The 23,553-nt window shown below is 41.1% G+C and overlaps 1 protein-coding gene across 1 annotated transcript; it reads right to left on the minus strand.

The window, feature by feature from the left end:
- Positions 1 to 629: 629 nt before the first annotated feature.
- On the minus strand, positions 630 to 20,543 carry TTC22 (tetratricopeptide repeat domain 22). Its single transcript, XM_042464919.1, has 7 exons — positions 19,986 to 20,543; positions 13,896 to 13,951; positions 12,440 to 12,555; positions 10,245 to 10,363; positions 6,111 to 6,272; positions 3,327 to 3,479; positions 630 to 1,160 (listed from the first exon to the last, which is right to left on the minus strand). The coding sequence occupies exons 1-7, from the start codon at positions 20,541 to 20,543 to the stop codon at positions 630 to 632; spliced, it is 1,695 nt and encodes a 564-aa protein (XP_042320853.1).
- Positions 20,544 to 23,553: the final 3,010 nt, after the last annotated feature.

Raw genomic sequence — 23,553 nt, forward strand, 5'->3', positions numbered from 1 at the left:
ATGGGGAACAGAACGGGGACTTCCTGTGTGTGGTAAAATGCCCCCCCACTCATTCCGTTCCCTTCCCGGCCCCTTTTGTACTATTCCAGGCTAACTATTTGAGAGAGATTCTGAAGGTGAATGGAAGTATTTTTGGTATGATTGAGTGTGTAAATATATTGGAGGGAGGGGTGATCCCATGAAGTTTTCCCCTCCTTACTGCTAAGTTAAAAGGCACCACAGGCATAGAGTAATGAGTTTCTAACCCAGGAGAAATTGGTACAGGTTGAACAAATAGGGGGTGGAAGAAGAAAAAGACTAGCAAGAAAGGAAGAGTAGAGGGAAAGAAGAGAAACAGCACTCAGGTGGGGATGAGTTAATAATTTTGAATCAGGTGGAGTGGAATACTTTTAGTAGTGAATAATAAGGAGGAAGTGACATTTCTGAATATTAGCACACACCCTCGCCTCATCCATGAGTATAGAATAATATCTATTGAGTGCTCTAAAAAGCATTAGATCCTATTATATCGTCTTTTATTTATTTAAAAAATAGTCTCTTTGCTCCAATAATGAGCAGAACTGAATTACTGTAAGGTACTGGAGTTGGTGGAAAACATGGTTGTGTGATATGACTAAGAAACCAGCTGATCAAAAGGAGAGTGAACGTTCATTCATTCTGCCTTTTTTGAAGTCACACTTCATGGTCTCAAAGAGCAGCTTCACCAGCTCTGTCTTCCCTCTTGTTACCATAGCTTTGGAAAGTTCAAGCACCTCGGCTGTGTGATGACGACAAACCAGCCTGAGTTCCTGTTGAACCCGCTGCTTGGGATATTTCGTCTCTGCCTTCTTCACCCACAGCTCTACTTCCTTCATCAGCATCTCTGTATTTATCTTCTTCTGGCTGAATAATGTAAGCAGTATTTCCATTAAGCATCGGAAACTCTCCGTATGCGTTGAGCCCACATTGTCCAGCTCTATTGCCTGCTTGAAACATTCAATGGCATTCAGTTCTTCATTTTTTAGACGGAGGCATTTTCCCTTCAGCAGCTGGATTTCAGGCAAGACATTCCCCAGGTCAAATTCCATGGCTTTAGCAAAGAACATGAGGGCATTGTTCAGGGCATTTTCATCCACAAGGAAAAGTTCCTGGATGGCATCTACTCCCATGTAATAATATACCTAGAAGGGGAGCAGAGGAAAAGAGAAGGAAAGACACAAACACTTTTCATATATGCTATTAAAGAATACATGTGCTGTTTTCCTGAAAAGTACCAAGACAGCCCACACCATTCAGAAAAGAACATTTTGAGGAAAATATAGAATTTTTTAAAGAATTTAAAAAGAAGTTGCAATGAGACTTAAAACACTTTCTATGGAGGAAAGCCTTCCACCTTCTAAAACTATAGAGTTATGCTCTGGAGGCCGTCAGAGAGAACTGAACTTCAGAGAACTGTTGTAGACAAAATTCTGCTGTATTTACCACATGGTATGAGTATGAGGTATTTAAAAAGGGCTTCTTCAGAAGGCTGTTCTTCAGAAGGCTGCCCAAGAGAGAAGTGGGGTGGCTGCTTATACATCACCAAAACAAATATTCTACCAAAAGAGATGAAAGAGGACAAAGGGTCTGATATAATGTACTTATGTTAATGTCTACATAGAGATGCATGTTTAAGAAATACTATAGTTTATAATGAAATTAATTCAGCAGGCCCTCCACATTTTCTGGGGTTAGGTGCACAGGAACCCTGTGAAAGTAAAACAAAAAAAACAAAGACTGCAAATAAAAAGACACTTTTTTAAACTGAGAGAACACCTTTGTAAGAATTTCCAGGTCTTCCAGTGTAACTTTCCAGCCAACATCTGGCAGAAGATGACCATAGAATTGCACTAGAGGACATACAAATGCCTAGAGAATTGTTTTCTCTAGGAATCTCTGGGTCCTCCAGTGTGACTCCATGGTCAAAGTCACACTGGAGGACCTAGAGATTCCTAGAGATAACATATTAATCAAATCTGTAAATAATCAAATCTGCAAAAGTCAAAGTAACAAATGTGTAGGACCAGCTGTACATCTTGCTAGGTGCTGCTGCTCAGGTACTGACTGCAGTTGGACAACTTCAAGGCCCCCCTTCTTGCTTATTACAGTTCTTTATTTTTTAAAGTTCTGCCCTGAACAGCGTTGTGTACTGAGAACAGCTTCAAACACAGGACTGTCCTCCAACAGCCCTTCAAACAGAGGACTCTTTTTTGTAAAGTAGACCACATTTTCCTCTCCATATGTTTCCTGAGAAATCCCATTCCATGGCTATTTCAGAGTTTATATACACCAGCTTCAGTACATTGACTTGGTCCAATAAGCTGGCAGGTCAAAAATTATCTGTTAAAAGTTCTTGAATGTCTTAAATCAGGGAAGGTAACATAAGACTCACATCCAGCTTAAAAAGCCTTCTCCAGTCTCTTCTTTCCAAACAACTGGCCCAAGGGCAAGCCATAGTTTAGTACCAATGTTGCATTGTGTTTGTGTGTGTGCATGTGTGTGCATGGGTTTGTGTACCTTCAAGTTGCTTGTCAACTCGTGGCAGCCTCATAAATTACACATATTTAAATTGTGATGAACATGGTAAGTCCTACAGACCTTAAGATACTCATCTCTGCAGAGATACGCAGGATCAGAAACTGCTACATCTTTTCTTTGTGTTTCAAATAGCTATAATTCATTTGATTTTACTGATTACATTTCTGCAACATCTTTGATCAGCTGCACTTGTGTCTCTTTTTTCCACATTCTCTTGGCTCTCATTGCCATCAGTTGGTTTTCACTTTCCCTGTGGTATTTATCCTTTTATTTATTTATGCATTTAAATTATTTATAGCTCATCCCTCAACCATAATTCACAGCAGCTCTCAGCCTAAATGAAAACAACAATCTATAGAACAGTTTCTTAAATTAATTGTTTTAAATCAATTTCATTGTTTTAGTTTATTTTAATGTACTGTACACTGTCTTTTCTTCTGTCTCCATTACAAGGCAAATTTCATGGAGAGGGATGACTGGTTAAATTTCAGCTTTTAAAAAAAGCATTTTATCTGTTTTACTCTGTTAACTGCCCAGAGAATATGTGTTGGTGGCCAACCTTATACATGTAGTAAATAGACAGAAAGAGTAGAAATGATTTTTAAAACACACACACACACACACACACTCCTTAGGATTGCTAAAAGTCTAGCTAAATAGCAACATAAATAGTAACCAATATAAAATGACATAATAAGAAACACACACACACACACACACACACACAAGAACAATAAAAAGGTCTGGGTAAAGTAGATGCTTTTATTTACCTGGCCTAGGTTAAGATAAGTCTTGAGGCATGGGTGTACCTTCATGACTTTCTCAAGATCCGTTTTGGCATCAAAGAGATTCTTCTGGTCTGGCATTCCTCCCAAGCCCATTTTAAGACGTTCCAAGTCACGTAAATACAACTTAATTAGCATCTAAACAGAAAGAGTAGTTGAGCTTTCTTTACTCATCCTAACTTATGCTTTATTTTGCATTACTGCTGAAACCTTGGAAAGCTACAGCAAGTCAGCTTAGATTTTTATTTATGTATTTATGTTACTAAAATATACATCCTGCCCTATGTCTGAAGATCTCAGGGTGGCTTACAATAAAATCAATTTAAAATAGTAACACTTGTTTTAAAAGATTAAACTATGGATTAGTTTTGTCAGTTAAAACCAGGTGACTTAAAAGCAGTTAAAACAATTTTAAATAATACAACCATAGGATATATGTATTCTGGATAAAATCAGTTAGACCCAAAGCTTTAATAAAAAAGCCAGGTTTAGACTTGATTCCAAAATGCTCCCAGTGTTGGTTCTAGTCAAGCCAGAGGGAGGGAATTCCGCAATGGGGGTGCCAATGAAGAGAAGGCCCTTTCCCATGTCCTCCAAAATGTATTTCTTCAATTGGTGGGACATAGAGGAGAGGGGACCCTCTAATATATCTCAGTTCTTGGGCAGGCATATAGACAAAGAAGTGCTCTCCTCAAGGCCCCCGAGCTGTTTAGGGCTTATCACTAACACCTTAAATTTACACTAGAAGCATATTGGCAACCAATGTCATTTCTTCAGAACTGCTGTTATATAGAATCAAAATGGAAACTCAGCTAGCAGTCTCGGTCCTGCATTTTGCACTCTCTACAGTTTCTGAGTTGTCCTCGAGGGCAGCCCCACACAGAGTGCATTGCAGCAGTGGCAGCAGTAGGGTTGGCATTACCCAGTGCGGTAACTCATGGTGTCACCCTCCCCAATTAATCTGCTCCCATCCCACATCATACAGAATGTTATTAATTGTAATTTCTGCTCCTACATATCACTGAATGTCATGGTAATAGTTGTCACATAAATAACTAGCAAAAAATTAAATTATACCTTTAAATTACAACATCATACACACAGCCTCGATGCATTTACATATACATAGTTTTATGTGGTTGAAGTGAAAATTTGGTGAAAGGTGGTTTTTTTTAAAAAATAAAATATATTTTTTAATTTTTTTAAAATAAAAAATAAATTTTATTTGAAAATACAAAACTCTGGGGCCTCTCCTTCCACTGAGCCTCACTACACTCACCCATTTCTTCAACATTTTAATTGGACACATGTGAATGCCACACAGGCCATTGTTTGAAGAGCAGTGGTGTCACCCCCTTTTATGGTGTCATGTAGTATGTTATGTACCCCCTGCACTCCCTAGTGATACCACTGCATTGCAGTAGCCTAATTGGGAAGTAACCAGTGCATTGACTACTGTGGCTATGTTATCCCTGTCCAGGAAAGGTGGTAGTTGGCAGATGAGTCAAAACTGGCCCCAAGCACTTTTAGGTGTGGTGCAGGTGCCTATTTTAACTCCAGAGGGATGCCGCAGCTGCCAAAATGCACACTGTCCCTCCAGAGGAAAAAGAAGATGAGTCACGTCATGAGTGCACCACTGGTGCACTCATGATCTAAGTGACACGCAGTGATGTGCGGATGCTGCACATCGCTTACTTAAAGATGGTGGCCCCTGTGTGGACAGGAGGCCATCATTAGGCTGCCGCCCACACATACTAGAATTCTGTAACGTGTGGTTGCCACACATTCTGGAACCCTAGTTTTGGCAGCAAAATGGCACTTTTGGCTCGTCTGTCTTGGGCCTTAGTCACCATGTCTAATGGGGCCTCAAGTGACAAAAATGGTTGTCTCAGATGACAAAGAGAAGTAAAGCTGATTGTCATCAGCATACTGATGGCATTCAGCCCCAACATCTATGAGATGTTGAAAAATAAGCGTTTGGCTTATTTGGGCCTTTCTTTAAATCAAGACACGACTGGAGCAGGCAGGTTGGAGCAAGGTTAATTGAGGTCTGAAAAAGGTGATGAGTGGTACAAAACATGGGAGAATAACCAACAGTTTCCCTCCCAGAAGCTTGGTGAGATATTACTGGCCAAATGGGGACAAAAATATGCTCCATGTAAAAAATGAGATGGGAACCCTTGGTGATACAGAAATGGCCTTGAGGGCTGAATACAGGCTTCAAGACACACTTTGCCCAATCTGGTCTATGGGAAGTTCAGACACAAACATATATCCTTTCCTGTTCTCTCTGCCAACTGTTACTGATACACAAATCACTTTGGAAGTAAGGAAAACCAGTGAGGTATAGTGGATTGAGTGTTGGACTAGGACACCGAGAGACCAGGGTTTGATTCCACACTCAGCCATGGAAACTCACTAGGTGATCTAGTCAGACTCTCTCAGCTCAGAGGAAGGTAAAAGCAAACCTTCTCTGAACACATTCTGCCAAGAAAACCTTATGATAGGTTCACCTTAGGATCACCATAAATCAGAAACTACTGGAAGGCACACAACAACAATTGGAGGTAATACAAAACCACCATGCCCAATAATGCCAACTAGCCTTATCCTCCATAACAGACCTGTCAAAAAATAGGATGTTGATGCCATACACCCCAAGTTCATGACTTAATAATCCTACTCAAAGCTATTACCATAGGAAAAGCTCGTCTCTCAAAAAAACATTTGCTTATTATAAGGGCAGTGTTTTAATGATGAAATACTTACCTTGGCATGCATACAGTAGGCCTGCCAATTAAGTACTGGATCAGGCAGCACATCTAAGGCCATGTTGCAGACAGCCATTGCCATCTCTTGCTTGCCAAGGAAATGGAAGATTTTTGACAGGCGGTTTAGAACAGGTGGGCAATCTTTTGCTATTTCTATGGCCTTAAAAGAAAACAATCCAGAAGATATTTTTTCCATTAATGAATTTCCACCTTGTTGATCCATGGGCCAGAAACAGGATAAATTTACTTGATTATACTCATAACCTGGCCACTACCAGGCTAAAAACTGGAAAGCTCCTGTACTTTTAATAATTGTGTAGAAGAGGGAATTCTAGCAGGTGTTGCTTGTTACCTGGTTGCATGAGAAGAAAGCCTGCTGAACTTCCTTCTTTCATACAACCTTTAAAGTTGCAGGGATCCTCTCCAGCTTTTGCTCTAGCAACCCTAACAGGTTCTGCCCTTTAAGGAATGATTATGGTATGTGAGTTCTGGACAGAAAGAAAGGGAGAGACTTTGCTTAATTACAACATAATCATCTACATATCTATTTAGAAGTAAGTCCCCTAATACATATTTGTAAATAAGCATTTTTTGTAAATTGTAAATAAGCTGCTTCAAAAGCAAAATGTGAGATGGTAATTCCAACTTCAGAAATTATATATGGGCCATGGGGTTTGTATGGATGTTTTATCTGTAAGCCACCTCGATTGTCACTGATAGAGAGGCGGGGTATAAATAAAGTTTATTTATTTATTTTATTTATATAGCTTTTCCCAAAAGTGTTCAACACTCAGATTACTACTAGAATTTATAAAGATGGGAGATCTTTGGGTATAAACTTTATTTAGGTATTGGTCGGAGGAATGATTATCCAGTTTAGAAAGTATTACCTTTTAGTGGAGAATGTTTACAGAAAAGAGCAATGTGAGATGTCTACTTTTGGGTCAAGGTAAAGCCTCTAGGTACATACTTTTTGTTTTCAAAAATGCAAGCAATGGATTATAACCAAGTAGAGCAATGCATTTTTTATTAAAAAACAACAACAACTGTACAGCCTACAGGACCAGTAGGGAGGCAATGAGGGGAAAAGGGGGGCAGCAGGGTCAAATTATTGGTGTGCAGGAAAGACAAGGGGAATCAGTGGCCTTTAGGACCATGGTGGGAATGAGATTTGCATGAAACGTCTTTTCAGGGTCCTGAAAAAACCACCGCATAGCCTTGCTGATAATTTTGTGTGGTGCTATCTCCTGCATTTTGTCTGCCCATGTGAGCTCACTCCCTTACTGGCGTCTTTCACCAGTAGTGGCAGTTAGGAAACTCTTGTGAGACTTGGGCACAGGGCATGGCTCAGAGTGGCACCATTTTGGGACATTGGAGCAAAGAGTTAGAGCACATGGTGGTGGGGAAGAAGTGGCAGCAAAAAGGAGCTTTTAATTTGGGACCCTGCTTCAGCGTAGTGAGCTTTGTTGGGACTTGGCTGGCAAGTTGGAGTTGCCTTACTGCTCCTACTTTTTTTCATCAGACAGGATGAGAAAAGAGGTAGCAGAAGAAAACATTTGGGGGGGGGTGGGAGAATGAACTCTTGAAGCTGTGTGGGGAAGACACAGAGTGTCTTCCACTCTGAGAGCATTTCTAAAGAACAGGGCAATAGATAGATAGATAGATAGATAGATAGATAGATAGAGTCTGTCTGTCTGTCTGTCTGTCTGTCTGTCTGTCTGTCTGTCTCTGGGGAAGGAGTATCTGTGTTTGATTCTTGGACAGAGTCCTTTGTCTTGCAGCAGCTTCTGTAGTTAAAATCTCTCCCTTTCTGGCCCACAACAGTCACTAGTCCAGAGCATGTGGCCTCTGTAAACCACCTACACACACACTGGGTGCACCTTTCTTTGCCCTGATGAAGGCCTGAGAATCCCTCCTCTCTGGGAAGAAGCTTCTCCCTTGCACCTGGTCATCCTGGGAGCAGCAACTGAGGCCTCTTGTTCACATTGGCCTTTGCTGCAAGGCTGGCACAAGTAAGAGGCTTCTTGGTTGCTGCTTAGCCCGCTGCTCAGTTGCTGCTCCCAGGATGACAGGGTGCAAAGGGAGCAGAGAATGAGCAGCCAGTCAAACAGTCAACCAAAAAGGCTATCACCTTTGCCAGCCTTTGCTGTCCAATTAAAAAGATTGTATGTACAGTGCTGCGTAAATTTACAGCGCTTTATAAATAAAGGTTAATAATAATAAGAATAAGAATAAGAATAAGACTGGTACAAGCAAGAAGCTCCTCAGTCACTGCTCAGCCAGTTGCTCAGTTGCTGCTCCCAAGGTGACTTAGTGCAAAGAGAGCAGCAACTGAGATTGGTTATTTTGAATCTGCAGTAAACCTAAAATAAAAAAAATAAGCCCAGGGTGCACTAGGGTTGTCACACAAAAGGAAAGGGGTCAGTAGCCCAAACATGTTTGGGGACCACTGCACTAGACAAAGACTTCCCTTCACTATACCTATATATATCTGCCTATGTATGCTTGTATGTAAAACCTTTTCTCACACCTTTTCCCTTTTCTCTTTGTAACCATCATTAAACTGACAATTATTGCCACACTAACATATTTCTATTACACTGCACATTACTCTCCATATCTGCATATATATTTGTCCACAAATGTTTTTTGATGAAGTGAGGCCTGTTAGCAACTCCAGCTGATACGGCAGCTACACACTTTTCTGGAAGTTAGGGACCTTGACACTGTGATACATGCTCTGGTAACCTCCTGTTTGGATTTCTGTACTGCACTCTACATGGGGCTGCCCTTGTGCCTGACCCGGAAGCTGTCTGAATACTATTGGAGTTTGATTGTGTCTTTATTTTCGGTGGTACTTAAGACCCTTAAAACTTAGTAAAATGTAGTAACTAGTACAGACCATGGCAGCCAGATTGGTCTCCGGTACATCTAGAAGAGACCACATAACACCGATCTTAAGATCACCTCACTGACTGCCCATTAGTTTCTGGGCACAGTACAAGGTGTTGGCTATCACCTATAAAGCCCTAAATGGCTTGGGTCCTACCTATCTTTGGGACCGCCTCCTCCCATATAATCTGCCCCGTGCACTCAGGTCCTCTGGGAGGAATCTGTTACAGTCTTTAAAAACGGGATTGTCTACGACTGTCCAGAGGGCCTTTTCAGCTGTCCCTCCCAGATTATGGAACGGCCTGCCAGATGAGAGCAATCATATTACTACTCTAAACAGCTTTAAGAAAGCTGTTAAGATGGATCTCTTCCGGCAGGCCTTTCATGAGTAAATCCCCAGCCGAAAATAGGGATTCCAGCTTGGATCTGACCTCACTACAGCCACTGTTCTTTGTTATTATAATAATTTTTAAAGTATATTTTAACTGTAATATTGTTTAATTGTGTTTTAAGGGGGGGTGGGAATGAATGGTTTTGGGAATGTATAATTTTAACATTGTAAACTGCCCCGATTGTGTTTCATAGAGGGGTGGGATATAAATTATTATTGTTGTTGTTGTTATTATTGCTATTATTATTATTATTATTATTATTATTATTATGTGGACTACAGTTCATAAAAACATATGCATGAAATTCATTTTTTCTCAGTGTCAAAGGTGCTAGTGTATTCTATCTGTCTGAATACTATTGGAGTTTGATTGTGTCTTTTAATAGTAAAACATACCGACACAACTATCTCTCTGAATACTACAGGAGCATGATTCCCATTACAACCAAACAGGTAATGACATGCCTACTCATTTTATTATTTTACAAACCTAACTCTTATTAACAAAGAAAATAAGCCACTGCAGGTAATGGCATTATTTTAACTTTATTACCTTCTATCTATTGTTTATTATTTAGATTTGTATCCTGCTCATAGAAACCTATATATAATATATGAGCCACTGTGGTGTAATGGTTTTAGCATTGGAGTATGATTCTGAACACCAGGGATCAAATCTCAGCTCAGCCATATAAGGGTGGCCTTAGGCATGTCATACTCTCTCTGTCTTAGAGGATGGCAATAGCTAACCCCCTCTGAAGAAACTTGCCAAGAAAATCCTGCCAAGATTCACCTTAGGGTGCCATACATTGGACCTGAAGGCAAACAACAACAACAACATAAAGCTACCTTTCCAAAGCAGTCAAGAGGTTCTGTTCCAGAGTAATCACAATCATGGATACCCATTGGGATAGTTGAGAATGATTCTTTTCTTTCTAGCAGTATCCCAAGGTAACACCAGGCCAATGCTAAAGAAAGAGAAGGAACAAAACCAAAGTTAATCGACCCTAACACTTCCTTCTTCAACCTAATCTCCTCTGTATATGTTGGACTATAATTTCTATCATCTCCAGTCAGGGGGTGTTGTCTCATGATTGTGAGAACTGCAGTCCATTACATATGAGGTGGATTTGATGTCACTCTGGAAATGGCACTACTCTGCTTTATTTGATTCCAAAGGCATTAGAAATCAAATAGAGACTGTTCTTGGGAATTATAGGCCTAGATTGCAGGAGGGAAGCTTTCATAGCTCAGTGCCTGCCTATCCTGCATCCCACAGTATCAACCATACCCCATGGGACCACTGCTCTGATCAATGTCTATAAGAGAAGGAGGTGACTGGGTAGCTGTAACTTTCTTTCATTCCCCTGCAGTCTGCAAGAGAGAGGGAGGCAGAGGCAAAGTGATGACATTGGTGTTTTCCTTTCTCTTCCTCTGTCTCTTTCTCTTGCAAACTACAGATGGATTAGAAGTTGTTCTTCTTGCCCAGACACTTCCCTCCCTGCCAGGGCTTAATTGCTGGGGAAGTGGATGGGGTGCAAGAGGCTAGAGAATAGTCTCTTGCACCCTATTAAAAAAAGGGATTAATGTCAAGCAAGGATGTTTTGTTAGCAAGATTGTACAAATGTATCCTTACATATTATATGGAAGAAGAAGTTATCAAGGATAACATGATTAAGTGGTCCCAAAACCTTGGTTTTTCTATTGATATAGAACAGTGGGAATTTATCTGGGGAAAAAGATTGACGTATATGTGTAGTCAAAATGTTAAAGTTGCTATAAGATTTATTTTCGGTGGTACTTAACACCCTTAAAACTTAGTAAAATGTATAATAATTGCAGTAACTTATGTTGGAAATGCGGCAATGAACAAGGATCAATTTTCCACATGTGGTGGACATGTGGGAAAGCTATACAATTCTGGAAACTGATTTATTTCAAAATTAAAAAAAGTTTAAATATAACACTTAAGTTCTCACCTGAGGTGTTTTTACTAAATATAATAAATTTGGATTTGGAAAAAAAGTATGGTAAAATATTATTTTATATATTATCAGCAGCAAGAATAGTGTATGCCCAGAAATGGAAGTTAAAGGAAACCCCTACGAAAGAAGAATGGCTGTATAAGCTTTTGGACATGATGGAGATGGACAAACTCTCACGAGGCATTAGAAATGAACCATCGAATCTATTTCAAGAAGACTGGAATAATAATATCTCTTTTTTCCAGAAAGAATGGGGAAAGAACGCAGTTCTGGGATTGGATTTAAGTTAAACTTTAGCTAAGGGCTTGGCTTACTTAGTAAATTAAAAGCTGAAAGACAGTCTGATCTTGTTGGAATCCCAATGATACTTAATGTATGTTTAATTGGAGCAAGCTTATACTTTCTACTTTCTGCAAATGAAAACTGTAAAGGGATACAAGAGTTTGTAAGATCAAGTATAATTAGTATAACAAACATGTTTTTTGATACTATTACTTAACAAATAATTTAAAATATAAAAATGTCAACTTAAAAGAAAGGAAGGTATGCTAGATTAGGTAGGTTTGATAGTCATGTGTATGGTACTACTTTTGAATATATTGAAAATATCGCTGGTAAAAACTATTGTTAGCAACCTGCATACGCTGTACTTCAAGAATGGATGATAAGTGTTGTTTTTCATATATTTTTAAAACTAATTAAAATTATTATAAAAAACAAAACAAAGATCTGTGTGCCCATCTGTTACTAATGGGATGCTAGCCACAGTAGAAAAGATCCGAAGGTGTTTTCATTGTTTGTGCATAAGAAGATCGTGCATCTGGGCTTTCCTCTTCACTTTATGACCTCCCTGTGTCCAATGAATTAAGCCATATTTTGAAAACGGAGAGCACTTGTGGGAGCAACAGCAACAAAAACATGGAGATTTTTGTGCAAACAGGCTCTTGGGAGATAAGCTATGGACTTGTAGTGTTTGAATGGAAGAGCCTGCTTATGCACAGCCAGATTGCATACAGTTTGTGACTTATACCTCCAATTTGCCTAAATGATTTTTCCTACCTTTGTAATGTAGATTAGAGGATTTCAGGACTTGCTGAAGCAAAACCAGGGTTCTATTGAAGGCTGGCAACCTTTTTTCCTCATCATTTCCCTTGCTCATCCACATCCCATCCAATCTGAAACAAAGAAGGGAACCATTATTGTTATTTACCATTCTGTATAGACATCATGGTATAGTGGTTTGAGCACTGGACTATGATTCTGGAGACCAGGGATCAAATCCCATCTGTGTCATGTAAACCCATTGGGTGACCTTGCACCAGTTACACTCTCTCAGCCTCAGAAGGTGACAATGGCAAACCCCTTCTGAAGAAATTTGCCAAGAAAACCCCATGATTGGTTCACCTAAGTTTGAAAGGACTTGAAGACACACAAAAACAACAAAAAGTAGACATCTAAACTCGCAATCTATTCCTATCTTTGGGTGGATCTAGGAATAAATATTGGAAAGGATGTTCCACCGTTATAGACCAGCCACCTAGAAGATTTCAGGTGTGGTGCAGGATGTTCTTCTTTTTGTAATCCCAAAAAGAAATGTTTCTAAGATTTGGGCTGAATTGGGCTATGCATAGCTGGATTTACCACTAAAACACACAGAGAGACTGTAGAATTGCTCATGGATTTCTTATTACCACTACATCTAGGGTTTTCATATAATTTTTGTTTTGGCTACTGAGTCACAGATAAGCTTGAACCCAGATACCTTTAATGATCTTGTAGGCTTTATGTGAGAATAACTGGGAGTGGGGAAGAAGAACCAGGTGTCTTATTCTGAACTCTTTGGAAGAAAACAGTGCGGTTTTAAAATCAAATACATTATTTATTTTTTTAAAGGACAATAAATCAATGTCCTACTTTTCAACAAGAGAAGTAAATTTAAAGACTCCGCTCTGCCCAAAAGAGGTCTGATGGTACTTTTTTATTCTGCATTTTTTGAGGGGTGCGGGGAACTGTGGGAAAATGGGGAGGGGGGCACACAGAGAGATGGAGCGATAGAAAGGGAGGGACGGAGAGATAAATGTAGTGTGTGTGTACATATTTAACACCCTTAGGTTACACATACCCTCCAACATTCCTGATTTGACAGTGAGTGTTCTGATTAATCCTCTGTCATGCCAATTTGTCAGTTGCTTTTAAAATGTCCCGTTTTCTCTATCCCCCTTCCTCTTTACCCCTTTGTATTCAGCTTACTTCAGTTGTCCTGGTTTTCATCTGAAATCTTGGAGGGTATGTCCCCCTCCACACCTTCTGTGTGGGGAAAAATTTCATAATCTTTTCAATAATCACTTCCTGATTTTTTTTTCAAGCTTCTCTTGCCCTCCCTCCCCAATATGGCAAAAATGCCCCCATGTCCTATAGAGAGAATTCTTAAGCAAAAATTTAAAAATAAATTATTGAAAAAAGGAACTCCCCCAAATGCTGTTCTTTACCCACCCCTGCTGCATTCGCTTCTCACCTGATATGCAGCGTGGTCATTGTGAAATACCAACTTCTCCTCTCCTCCAAAGGAACCTGAAATACAGATCTAGATTAGCATGAAAATAGTCGCTGTATTCCTACAAAAACCAGCACTGACACAGTAGCTTCAGAAACCTTAAAGGTCACACACAAAGCTCTGTTTGTAATAAATTTAGTAGCACAACATGCCATGCCGTTTGGACACAGTGCATGCATGACATTGTCATCACACACCCCGTGTGAACAGCGCCACGTAACGACAAGCACTGTGCACACATACTAGGGTTAGGAAGTGTGCAGTTGGTGCGCTTTATGGCGGTCTGTACCACACCTATATTTACCAACGATCCATTGGGGGAAGGGGAAGGGAAAGGGAAGTGACCAATAGAATTTCTCTAGCTTCCCCTATCTTGGAGATATGCTAGCTCTTTTTCATGGGGGTTAATACCCTAATAAGTTTTAGGTGTTAATGTGGATTTTCCTATTGATCTCTCCAAAATTACATGAGTTCCATTAATTTAAGAGCAACCAAATAATTTTAAAAGACACTTTCCACACTCATTAATCAAGTCCTATTTCGTATCCTGTAATTATCCCAATTTGGCCTAATTTTTCTTTCCTCCTCTTTTGTCTCTGCCTTTTTCAGTTGCTGCAAACTGAGGAGATTACCGCACTAGGGTAAAAGCGTTCCCCAATGCGTTCTCACGGGCGCGAGCCTGGAGCGTGATGAGAACCAGAATGCTAGTTTACCACACGGCGGAACGCCACTGTCGCTGCCGGGCGTTCCAAATGTGTTTCCAATGTGTTCCAGGGAGGCCATTTCTGGGAACGGAAAACCCAGAAAAACTATTGACCACAACTTTCGGGTTTAATCAACTAAGGTTTCTTAACTGGGTGACAGTGTAAGACAACCAACATGTTGTTGTGTTTTTAGTGTGACTATAAGAATAATCTCACCCATGCATTCTATGGAACCACATTTATGCATATGTCTGCAGGTTTAGTTGTTCACACATGTCAGCACTTGAATAAAGATGGACACAAATATATTTGAAGCACATTCAAGGCCTTCAGATCCTGGGTTTATCCGGGTTTATCTTGAGTCTATTCACTTCAGCTATTCACACAGCCAAGAATCCAAACCTTTTTTAAAAAATTGGGGAAAATCCAACATTGATTATCCTGGGTTAAGTGAATTTTATGGCAGCCCCCCACCCAGCTTAATCAGATGTATTCAAAATGCACGTGAACAACAAAGATTCAACCCAGATTCTACCTGGTTTATTTTCACCATGTGAATAACACCCCAGAACTACTGCAAGACAGAAAGTGGTTCCTCACTATAGAATGATCTGAACTAAACAGCTTGAAAGGCAAGAATGAAAATGGCAGTTCTTAAATGTGTTGTTCCTGTGACCATGGCTGCTTCTATTCCATTTTACTAATTTTTTTCCTGGTTTCTTCAGATGTTTGGAGCCCTCCACAGTTGTTTATCTACAGCCCAACCTCTGTTTGTTGCGGCAAACAGAGTTTCAGCCTAGCCACCTGCTTCTTCCTATGGCCTGTGCTGCAAAGGACTGTAAGCTGAGTGTACCAAAGGTTGCACCTTTGTTTGGACAGTTTGAAACAAAGAGCCTGGAATAAAAACACACATATGTACATGTAATCTTATCGGAAAACTATTAGACATTGGCACATGAGGTTTGGAATCAGGACCAGGGGTCTTTGCAGGGCTTTGTGAGGGTGAGGGATACTTGCACTATTCATTATGAAAAAAGAAGATACTGAGTTGCATTTAAAAATTTTCATTTCAATAATCACTATAATTTGAAATGGGATGAATGTCAATAGAGTTTAGAGCCAATTTCACTTCCTTCCACACAGCCTGTTTTTAGCTGCATCTCTCCCTTCCCCTATTCATGCTGCCCAAATTTAGCAAAATGGCAGTAACCAGAAGGAAACAAACAGGCTGTGCAGAGAGCCCCAAAGAGGCAGCCTCCAGCAACCCCTTTGACAGCCAGATCGGGGCTGTGGCAACCGCACGCCGCATCCCTGATCTGGCCTTTCTAGGGCATGAAAAGGAGCCGCAAAATGTGGCTCCATTTTGCGCCCTGGAAAGGGAAGGATAGCCACAGTGCCACAGCTTAATTGTGCTTCTTCAGTGCTGCATCATGCACATGCAGCACCAGAGCACCGTGACGCCACGTGCCATGCAGTGCAGTGTGCGGCATCATGGCACCCTGGGATAGAGTCAGGACATGTGTCATATGGATGCATGCCCTGACTCTGCCATGTGAGGCTGGCCTTAATGGCTGGTCTGCACAGGGCCAAATTCTAGAACAGACTTTGTCCTATGAACAGAGAGTTGTATGGACATTAGTAACCAATCATATTAGTAGGCTTTGGCTGTAGGATGTTAGGACCAATTTTCTCCCCAGAAATCATCATAGATTGCAAACATCTTCCCTATATGAATCAAATGTGTCCAGAGGTCTACTTCCAATTTTGTAAAATATCCTTTATGGTTATGGAGGGGGGCATGGTGCAAATGATTTCTCCTTGAGGCTTTTTTTTTTTAAGTACATCAAAACCAAGATAAAACTTTTGCAGTAGGAGGGTGCAGGAGGGACCCAAGGCTTACATAATTGCCCTGGAGGTTGAATCTGAGCCAATTGATTCCCATACCTGCACTAAATAAATGGCAGGAATGTGGCCTTTTCACCAGATCACCTGGAGCAATGAATGCTTAGTAATCAGCTCCTGTCTTTGGTCATTCTGCTGAAGGCCCTTTCATTTCCCCCTTTCTCTGTCCATTCTATGTGCTTTAGCAGCCACCCTTAATTAATATGAAATATTTGGCATGCATCCAGCATACTTTGGACACACCCTCCTTAGACCCCCTGATTCATAACAACTTTCGGCCTGTATCGCTGCTGCCTTTTTTGGGGAAGGTAATCGAGACAGCGGTCGCTTTCCATCTTCAATCGATCTTGGATGAAACGTATTTTCTAAACCCATTTCAAACCGGCTTCCGGGCGGGCTATGGAGTTGAGACTGTCATGGTCACCTTAGTTGATGATCTCCGTCTGGGAATGGACAGGGGAAGCGTGTCCCTGTTAGTGCTTTTGGACATCTCAGTGGCTTTCGATACCATTGACCATGGTATCCTTCTGGAACGCCTGAGGGAGTTGGGTATCGGGGGCACTGCGCTTCAGTGGTTCCGTTCCTACCTCTTGGGTAGATTCCAGATGATGCAGCTGGGGGACATCTGCTCCGATAGGAGGGCACTTACATCTGGTGTCCCTCAAGGAGCTATTCTGTCCCCCATGCTATTCAACATTTACATGAAACCGCTGGGAGAGATCATCCAGAGACACGGAGTGTGGTGTTATCAGTATGCTGATGACACCCAAATCTGTTTTTCTGTGACTCCAACTGATGCAGTGACTAGGGATGGCATCTCTCCTCTAAATGCCTGCTTGGAGTCAATAATGGGCTGGATGAGGAAAAACAAACTCAGTCTGAATCCAGAGAAAACGGAAGTACTAGTGATAGGTTTCCCGGGTCCGGGTGGTGAGATTTGCCATCCTGTCCTGAACGGGGTCATGCTCCCCTTGAAGGACTCGGTTCACAGCTTGGGAGTGCTCCTGGATTCGTCACTCCAGCTGTCATCTCGGGTGGATGCGGCAGTCAGGAGCACTTGTTATCAGCTTCGGTTGATACGCCAGCTGCGTCCTACCTGGACCGGAGGGACCTTGAAACTGTAGTACATGCTCTGGTAAGCTCTTGATTGGATTTCTGTAATGCGCTCTACATGGGGCAACCCTTGTACCAAACCCGGAAGCTACAGTTAGTGCAAAATATGGCAGCGAGATTGGTCGCTGGATGTTCCAGGTCAGACCACATAACACCTATCTTGAAAGATCTCCATTGGCTGCCTATTCGCTTCCAGGCTCAATACAAGGTGTTGGTAATGACCTATAAAGCCCTAAAAGGCTTGGGCCCAGGGTACTTGGAGGACCGCCTCTCCCCATATAATCCGCCCTGCACACTCAGTTCGGCAGGGAAGAACTTGCTGGAGGTCCCAACTGCACGTTATGCGAGGACCTCGCAACGGGCCTTTTCTATCTCGCCCCCTAGAATATGGAACAATCTCCCAGACGAGCTCCGCTCCACCACATCTTTAGATCTTTTTAAGAAGAATCTTAAGACATTCTTCTTCTCCCAAGCCTTCCCCCCCATGAGATGTCATTTTATGTTTCACCCCCTCTGTTGATGACCTTGTAATGTTTATGGATTCCCCCACTCAGCAGGCCCTGTTGTTGTTATTGTGACTGTTTTTAAATGCTGTTTTAAATGTTTTTATCTCGGTGTATTTTTACCTAAATCTGTTTGCCGCTTTGATTAATAGTTGGAAAAGCGGGATAAAAAGAAACTTTTATTATTATATTATTATATCATGAAAAGGCAGTGGTGTCACTGGGGTGGTGGTGGTGGTGGTGGTGGAGGTGTAAAGCACATCAGCTGACACCTTAAGGGGCGTGACACCACTGCTCCTCAATTATCTGCGTTTTGGCTGAAACAGGCTGTGGCATTTGCCAATTTCCATTTTAAATGATGTAAGAGATGGGGTGAGTGGTGTGAGTGAGAGAAAGAAAGGAGAGGCCCTTGACATTTAAAATTTCACTTTTTTGAATTTTAAATTTTAAATTTTTTAAATTAAAAAATTCTTTTAAATTTTTCTTTAGAAACATCACATTTTACCAAATGTTTACATTAACCACATGAAACTATGCATATGTAAATACATATAGGTTGTGTGTATGATATTGTAATTTTAAGGTATAATGTTAATTTTGCTAGTTGGTTATGTCGTAACTATTGACATTAGATTCAGTGATATTTGATATTTGAGAAATATGATGTATGGTGGTATAGTGTGAGTAGGTCAGTGTGTGTGTGTGTGTGACATCATGAGTTACCACACTGGGTGACACCAACCCTAGCGACACCACTATGAGAAGGCATGACTCACTGGAAAAAGACAATAATGCAAGGAAAGATGTGGTACAGAGCACCCAAAAAGGGCGGCCTGCTGGCACCTGTTTTTCCACCAAAGAAAACCTCATCCACCAAACTGCACAGCTTCCCAGCAGCGGAAAAAGAACCCATAAAAGTGGGTTCTTTTTATGCCACAGCGGCGGTGTAATAAGTGCACCACTGGTGCACTCGTTGTGTAAGCGCTGTGCAGCGCCGTGCAGACGCTGCACAATGCTTACATAACAATAGTGGCACCTTGTATATAGGGTGCCACCATTCTTATGCCCTCGTCACGTGCTAGGGTTGAGAGGTGGGTGGGCGCACTGCCCCGAGGCAACCCTAGCACGTGACGAGGGCATCACGAAAGGCCCATCTGTTCCAGGCCAAAGAGTGAGAATAGTAGAAAGGGAGCAAAGTTGCATACCAGGGAGGCCATAGCTCTAGATTTGCAGGACTTAAGCAGAGCAGTGGAAGATAGGGGATATAGGAGATGTGTTATCCACAGTGTTGCCTTGAGTCAGGGTCAACTCAAAGTCAGTTAACAACAAAAAGCATATCCTTCAACTGTCTTGGTTTGGTAGGGACAGTCCTAGTTAATCCTGTGCTATTTTATTCTTTTCATCTGCTTTAAAAATGTCTCAGTTTTTCTTACCTCCTCCCACTTTCCTTTGTTCTCAGCTTACTTAAATTTCTGCAAACTGAGTTTCAACAGCAAAAGTAATCAGCACTCAGTGAATTCAATGCAGAAAGAAGAGCAGACTCCCCTTCAAAAGCAAACTACAACAGCCCTCTCCTAGTTTGTGTGTTCTTCCTCATGAATACTTTTTGTTATCTTGACCATACTTTGAAGTTGCTTGGCCATACACTTCCAGGTGTTACCTGTGAAATGTTGGATGGCATAATGAGGAATGTGTGTGTCTGTGTAAATCTATTCTAATCTGTTGTGACCTACTGTCACCTTTCTGTGTAGTGTCTCAGTATACCTGATAGCAGTCCCATTTCCCCTCCACTGAACATTGAATGACAAAAGTTCTGATCCACTACCCACCTGCTTCCCATAAGCAAGAGCTTTGTTGTAAAGACCGAGGCTTGTAGTTAGTTTCTCCATCTTTTCTTCTTCGCTCGATAGCCCAACGTCAAAGGCATAAGCATAGCCTTGCTCAGCCAAGCAACGGGCTGTTCTGAATTGGGGATTCCCTTGGACCTCGTCATCTGAATCCAAGCCCATTAAGTGGGAGAGGTTCTCTGTACACTTCGCCGCTTCATGCTCATCATTCAGCCTGTCATAAACATAGGCCAGATTTGTCCAAGCATTCAGGTTCTCTGGGTCCTCTTGAATGATCTGAAGAAAAATCTCCTTGGCTTTCTCCACCTCCTCTAGGTAGAAAGAAAAGACCCCAAGGAGGTTTCTGATGGCATACTGCAGAGTGCCAGTTTCAGACTCTAGCTCATAAATAAGGCTTTCTCGTTTCAGCTTCACGTCTCTCCCTTGGAAATTCAATGGGGAAGTAGATTCAAAATTCAAGTTCATATCAAGGTGGAAGTGACCAGGAATATAATCCATCTCATCAATCAGAGTATCGATGTCCACTTCAGTTTCTTCCATTTTTCCACCATAAAGACTTTCTGCTGCTCCAGGATTCCTCAAATAGCAACTTTCCTGGCTTTCATCTTCCTGGCTTTCTTCTTCCTCTCTGCCCTTTGAGTTTGTTTGCTTTTCTATATCCTCCACCTCTATCTTTACCTGTATTTCTGGTTTAGCTGATTCACATGATATCTGCCAAGGGAGGAGTACATAAAACACTTCTCATACCTTCTATAGCCTACCTGGGTTCAGGGTTGTCAATTGGCCAATGAATTGCAGAAAACAGACTAAAATCTGATGCTTGTCAATAAGGGGAAAGAAATATGTAACTCCCATGGATTATTGGTTTGGCCCAGTGGTAGGGAAGCCCTACGTAACGGAAGGGACTGTACTTATCAGTTTAATTGCGGTGAAAAGAGAGCTGGAGGAAAGAGGAGCTGTGTTTACCTGGGATAAAAACCGGACCCTTTTCACAGTAACTGCTGAGCAGCTTGATTTCTGCAAGCAAACCCTGCATTAGTGCTTTGTGGGGTGAACTTGGAGAAACTGTGGACATGCTGGATTTAGTATAAAATATTCAGTATATTTCCTGGATTTATCCCTTAAAGAGAAACTTTTTATATAAATCTGCAAATAGTTAAAATTTTTGTAATTATGGATGCAATATTAGTTTATATGTGTCCCCAAAGAATGCAAGGAACTGGTATAAATACTTGGGAGGCCAATAGAGTATGTAGACAGTGGAGGGTGGGCCCATTTCAATCAACCTCTGATTCAGTATATTAAAGTTAAACCAATGATTTTGCACAAGTTTTGTAGTCTTGCGGGCAACAGTCAGGTACCTTGGTGGGAAAAACCTGCACACACACTCACAAAAACATTTGCTATGTAAATGTGCATCCATAAATACACGCAGCACATGCACACAAACACAAATCTCAGTGTGGCCCCAACCTCCAGTAATCACCAATGAGATTGCTGTTTACCTGCTAACTATTCTCAGAAGCCAGGGAACAATGTCCCGCTCTGCCCTGGTTAGCTGGGCTTCTGAAACGTCAGTCCTAATGTCATTGTAGCCTATTCAGGAAGTATCTGACATGATATCCCTGTTTAAATATTTGAAGGGGTGTCATATTGAGGATGGAGCAAGCTTGTTTTCTGCTGCTCCAGAAAATAGGACCTGGAGCAATGGATTCAAACTAAAGAAGAAATTCCACCTAAACATTAGGAGGAACTTCCTGACATTAAAAGCTGTTTGACAGTGAAACACACTCCCTCAGTGTGGAGTCTCCTTCTTTGGAGGTTTTTAAACAAAGGCTGGATGGCCATCTGTCGGGGATGCTTTGATTGTGAGTTCCTGCATGGCTGGAGGATGGATTGGATGGCCCTTGAGGTCTCTTCCAACTCTATGATCCTATGATTCTATTATTCTATTTGCATTAAACCTACAGTGTGGAGAACTGACATGTCTTGCAAAACAAAGAGCTTGGAACAGGCAGAGTAGATTGTGCTTTCCCTAACTGTGTATAATCTCTGCCTATTACAATTAAAGATTTAGAATTTCAGGTTTAGAATGGAGTATGCATTTGACTTCTGAAAACCATATAATAGAGCAAGTTACAGTTACTTGTTTGCTCCTTTGTTCACGGCTCTTCTAGATTAGTCTAAAAAGTGCCAGTTTCCACAACAGAGCTCTTTGGGTTTTTTCCAGTTGACATCACCTCCATAGCCCCTCGTTCCATTCTTTTGGAAGGTTGTTCGTAGGAATTTCTTGTATTCGCACCAGGGCTCTTCTAAAGGATTAAAAAAAAATCAAACCACCAATGGAGATGTTTCTATGTTTTGAAATACAATATTTCTCCTCTTTGAATTTTTAGGGGGGAATAGTTATAGAATTGTAGTGCAAAAGTGACATTTAATTTTACACTGTAGCAATACTTTATTTAAGCGATGGGAACATATTGTTCCAATATGTCTGAGAATTAAAAAGAACCCCTTTGAATGAGATGAATAAAATGTTATAGCTGATGTTGGAAATTGCCAGAAAATAGACTGAGACAACAGAACCATTGTTTGGATATTTTAAAATCTGGAGGAAACCAGATGAGGGTGTTATTATGCTACCCACAATTTTGTTGTTGTTGTTGCAGTGTGCCTTGAAGTAGTTTCTCCCTTATGGCAGCCCTAAGACAAATTTATCATGGGATTTTCTTGGCAAATTTCTTCAGAGGAAGCTTGCCATGGCCATCTGCTGAGGAGGCTGAGAGAGTGTGACTTACCCAAGGTCACCCACTGGGTTTCATGACCAAATGGGAATTTACCACATGCATAATTCAGCTTCTTTCCAAAACTGGGATCAGAGGGGTGGAAATAAAGTCCTGTTATTGATGGTCTCCATTGCTTGGCATATTTCCCCCCAATAAAAATGCTTTGCCCTCTTCTTGTGCTGGGCTCTACCCTTTTCCTTAAAGCAACCCCTTTGCCCACCTTCTCTTCGTTCCCTGCTTAAGGAGAAAAGAAGCTGAAAAGGTTCTTGGGGGACAGAAAGAGAAACTTACCAGTTAATGGAGGGGGACAGTAAATATAGCAAGCTGACTACTATGATGTAGAAAAGATTACTGTCACAATCAACCTCACTTTTGCTACTTTACTACATCAGTGTGGCACAGATCCGGAGCTTCTCTAGTCATCTAACCAGAAGACACCAAAGAGGCTCTGCATGAGAAAGGAAAGGCTATATGGCCTTGGCTGCACTGGCATGGCAGAAATAATCCATTTTGACACCACTTTAATTGCCATGGCTCAACGCTGTGGGATTTTGGGGTTAATATGTGGGGGCAGTTATAATGCTATTCTGCACTTCCATCACATCAAAATACCCCTATTTCAACACAGGATTAATGAGTCTTAAAATCTGGTTCTTCCACTTTCCTTTAATCTCCTGCTTTAAATATATTATCCCTTTAGAGGCAGAGGCTGTGAACTCAGTGAATTATTATTATTATTATTATTATTATTATTATTATTATTA

This window comes from Sceloporus undulatus, chromosome 4, assembly GCF_019175285.1.
Source record: "Sceloporus undulatus isolate JIND9_A2432 ecotype Alabama chromosome 4, SceUnd_v1.1, whole genome shotgun sequence".
Classification (NCBI taxonomy): Eukaryota; Metazoa; Chordata; class Lepidosauria; order Squamata; family Phrynosomatidae; genus Sceloporus; species Sceloporus undulatus.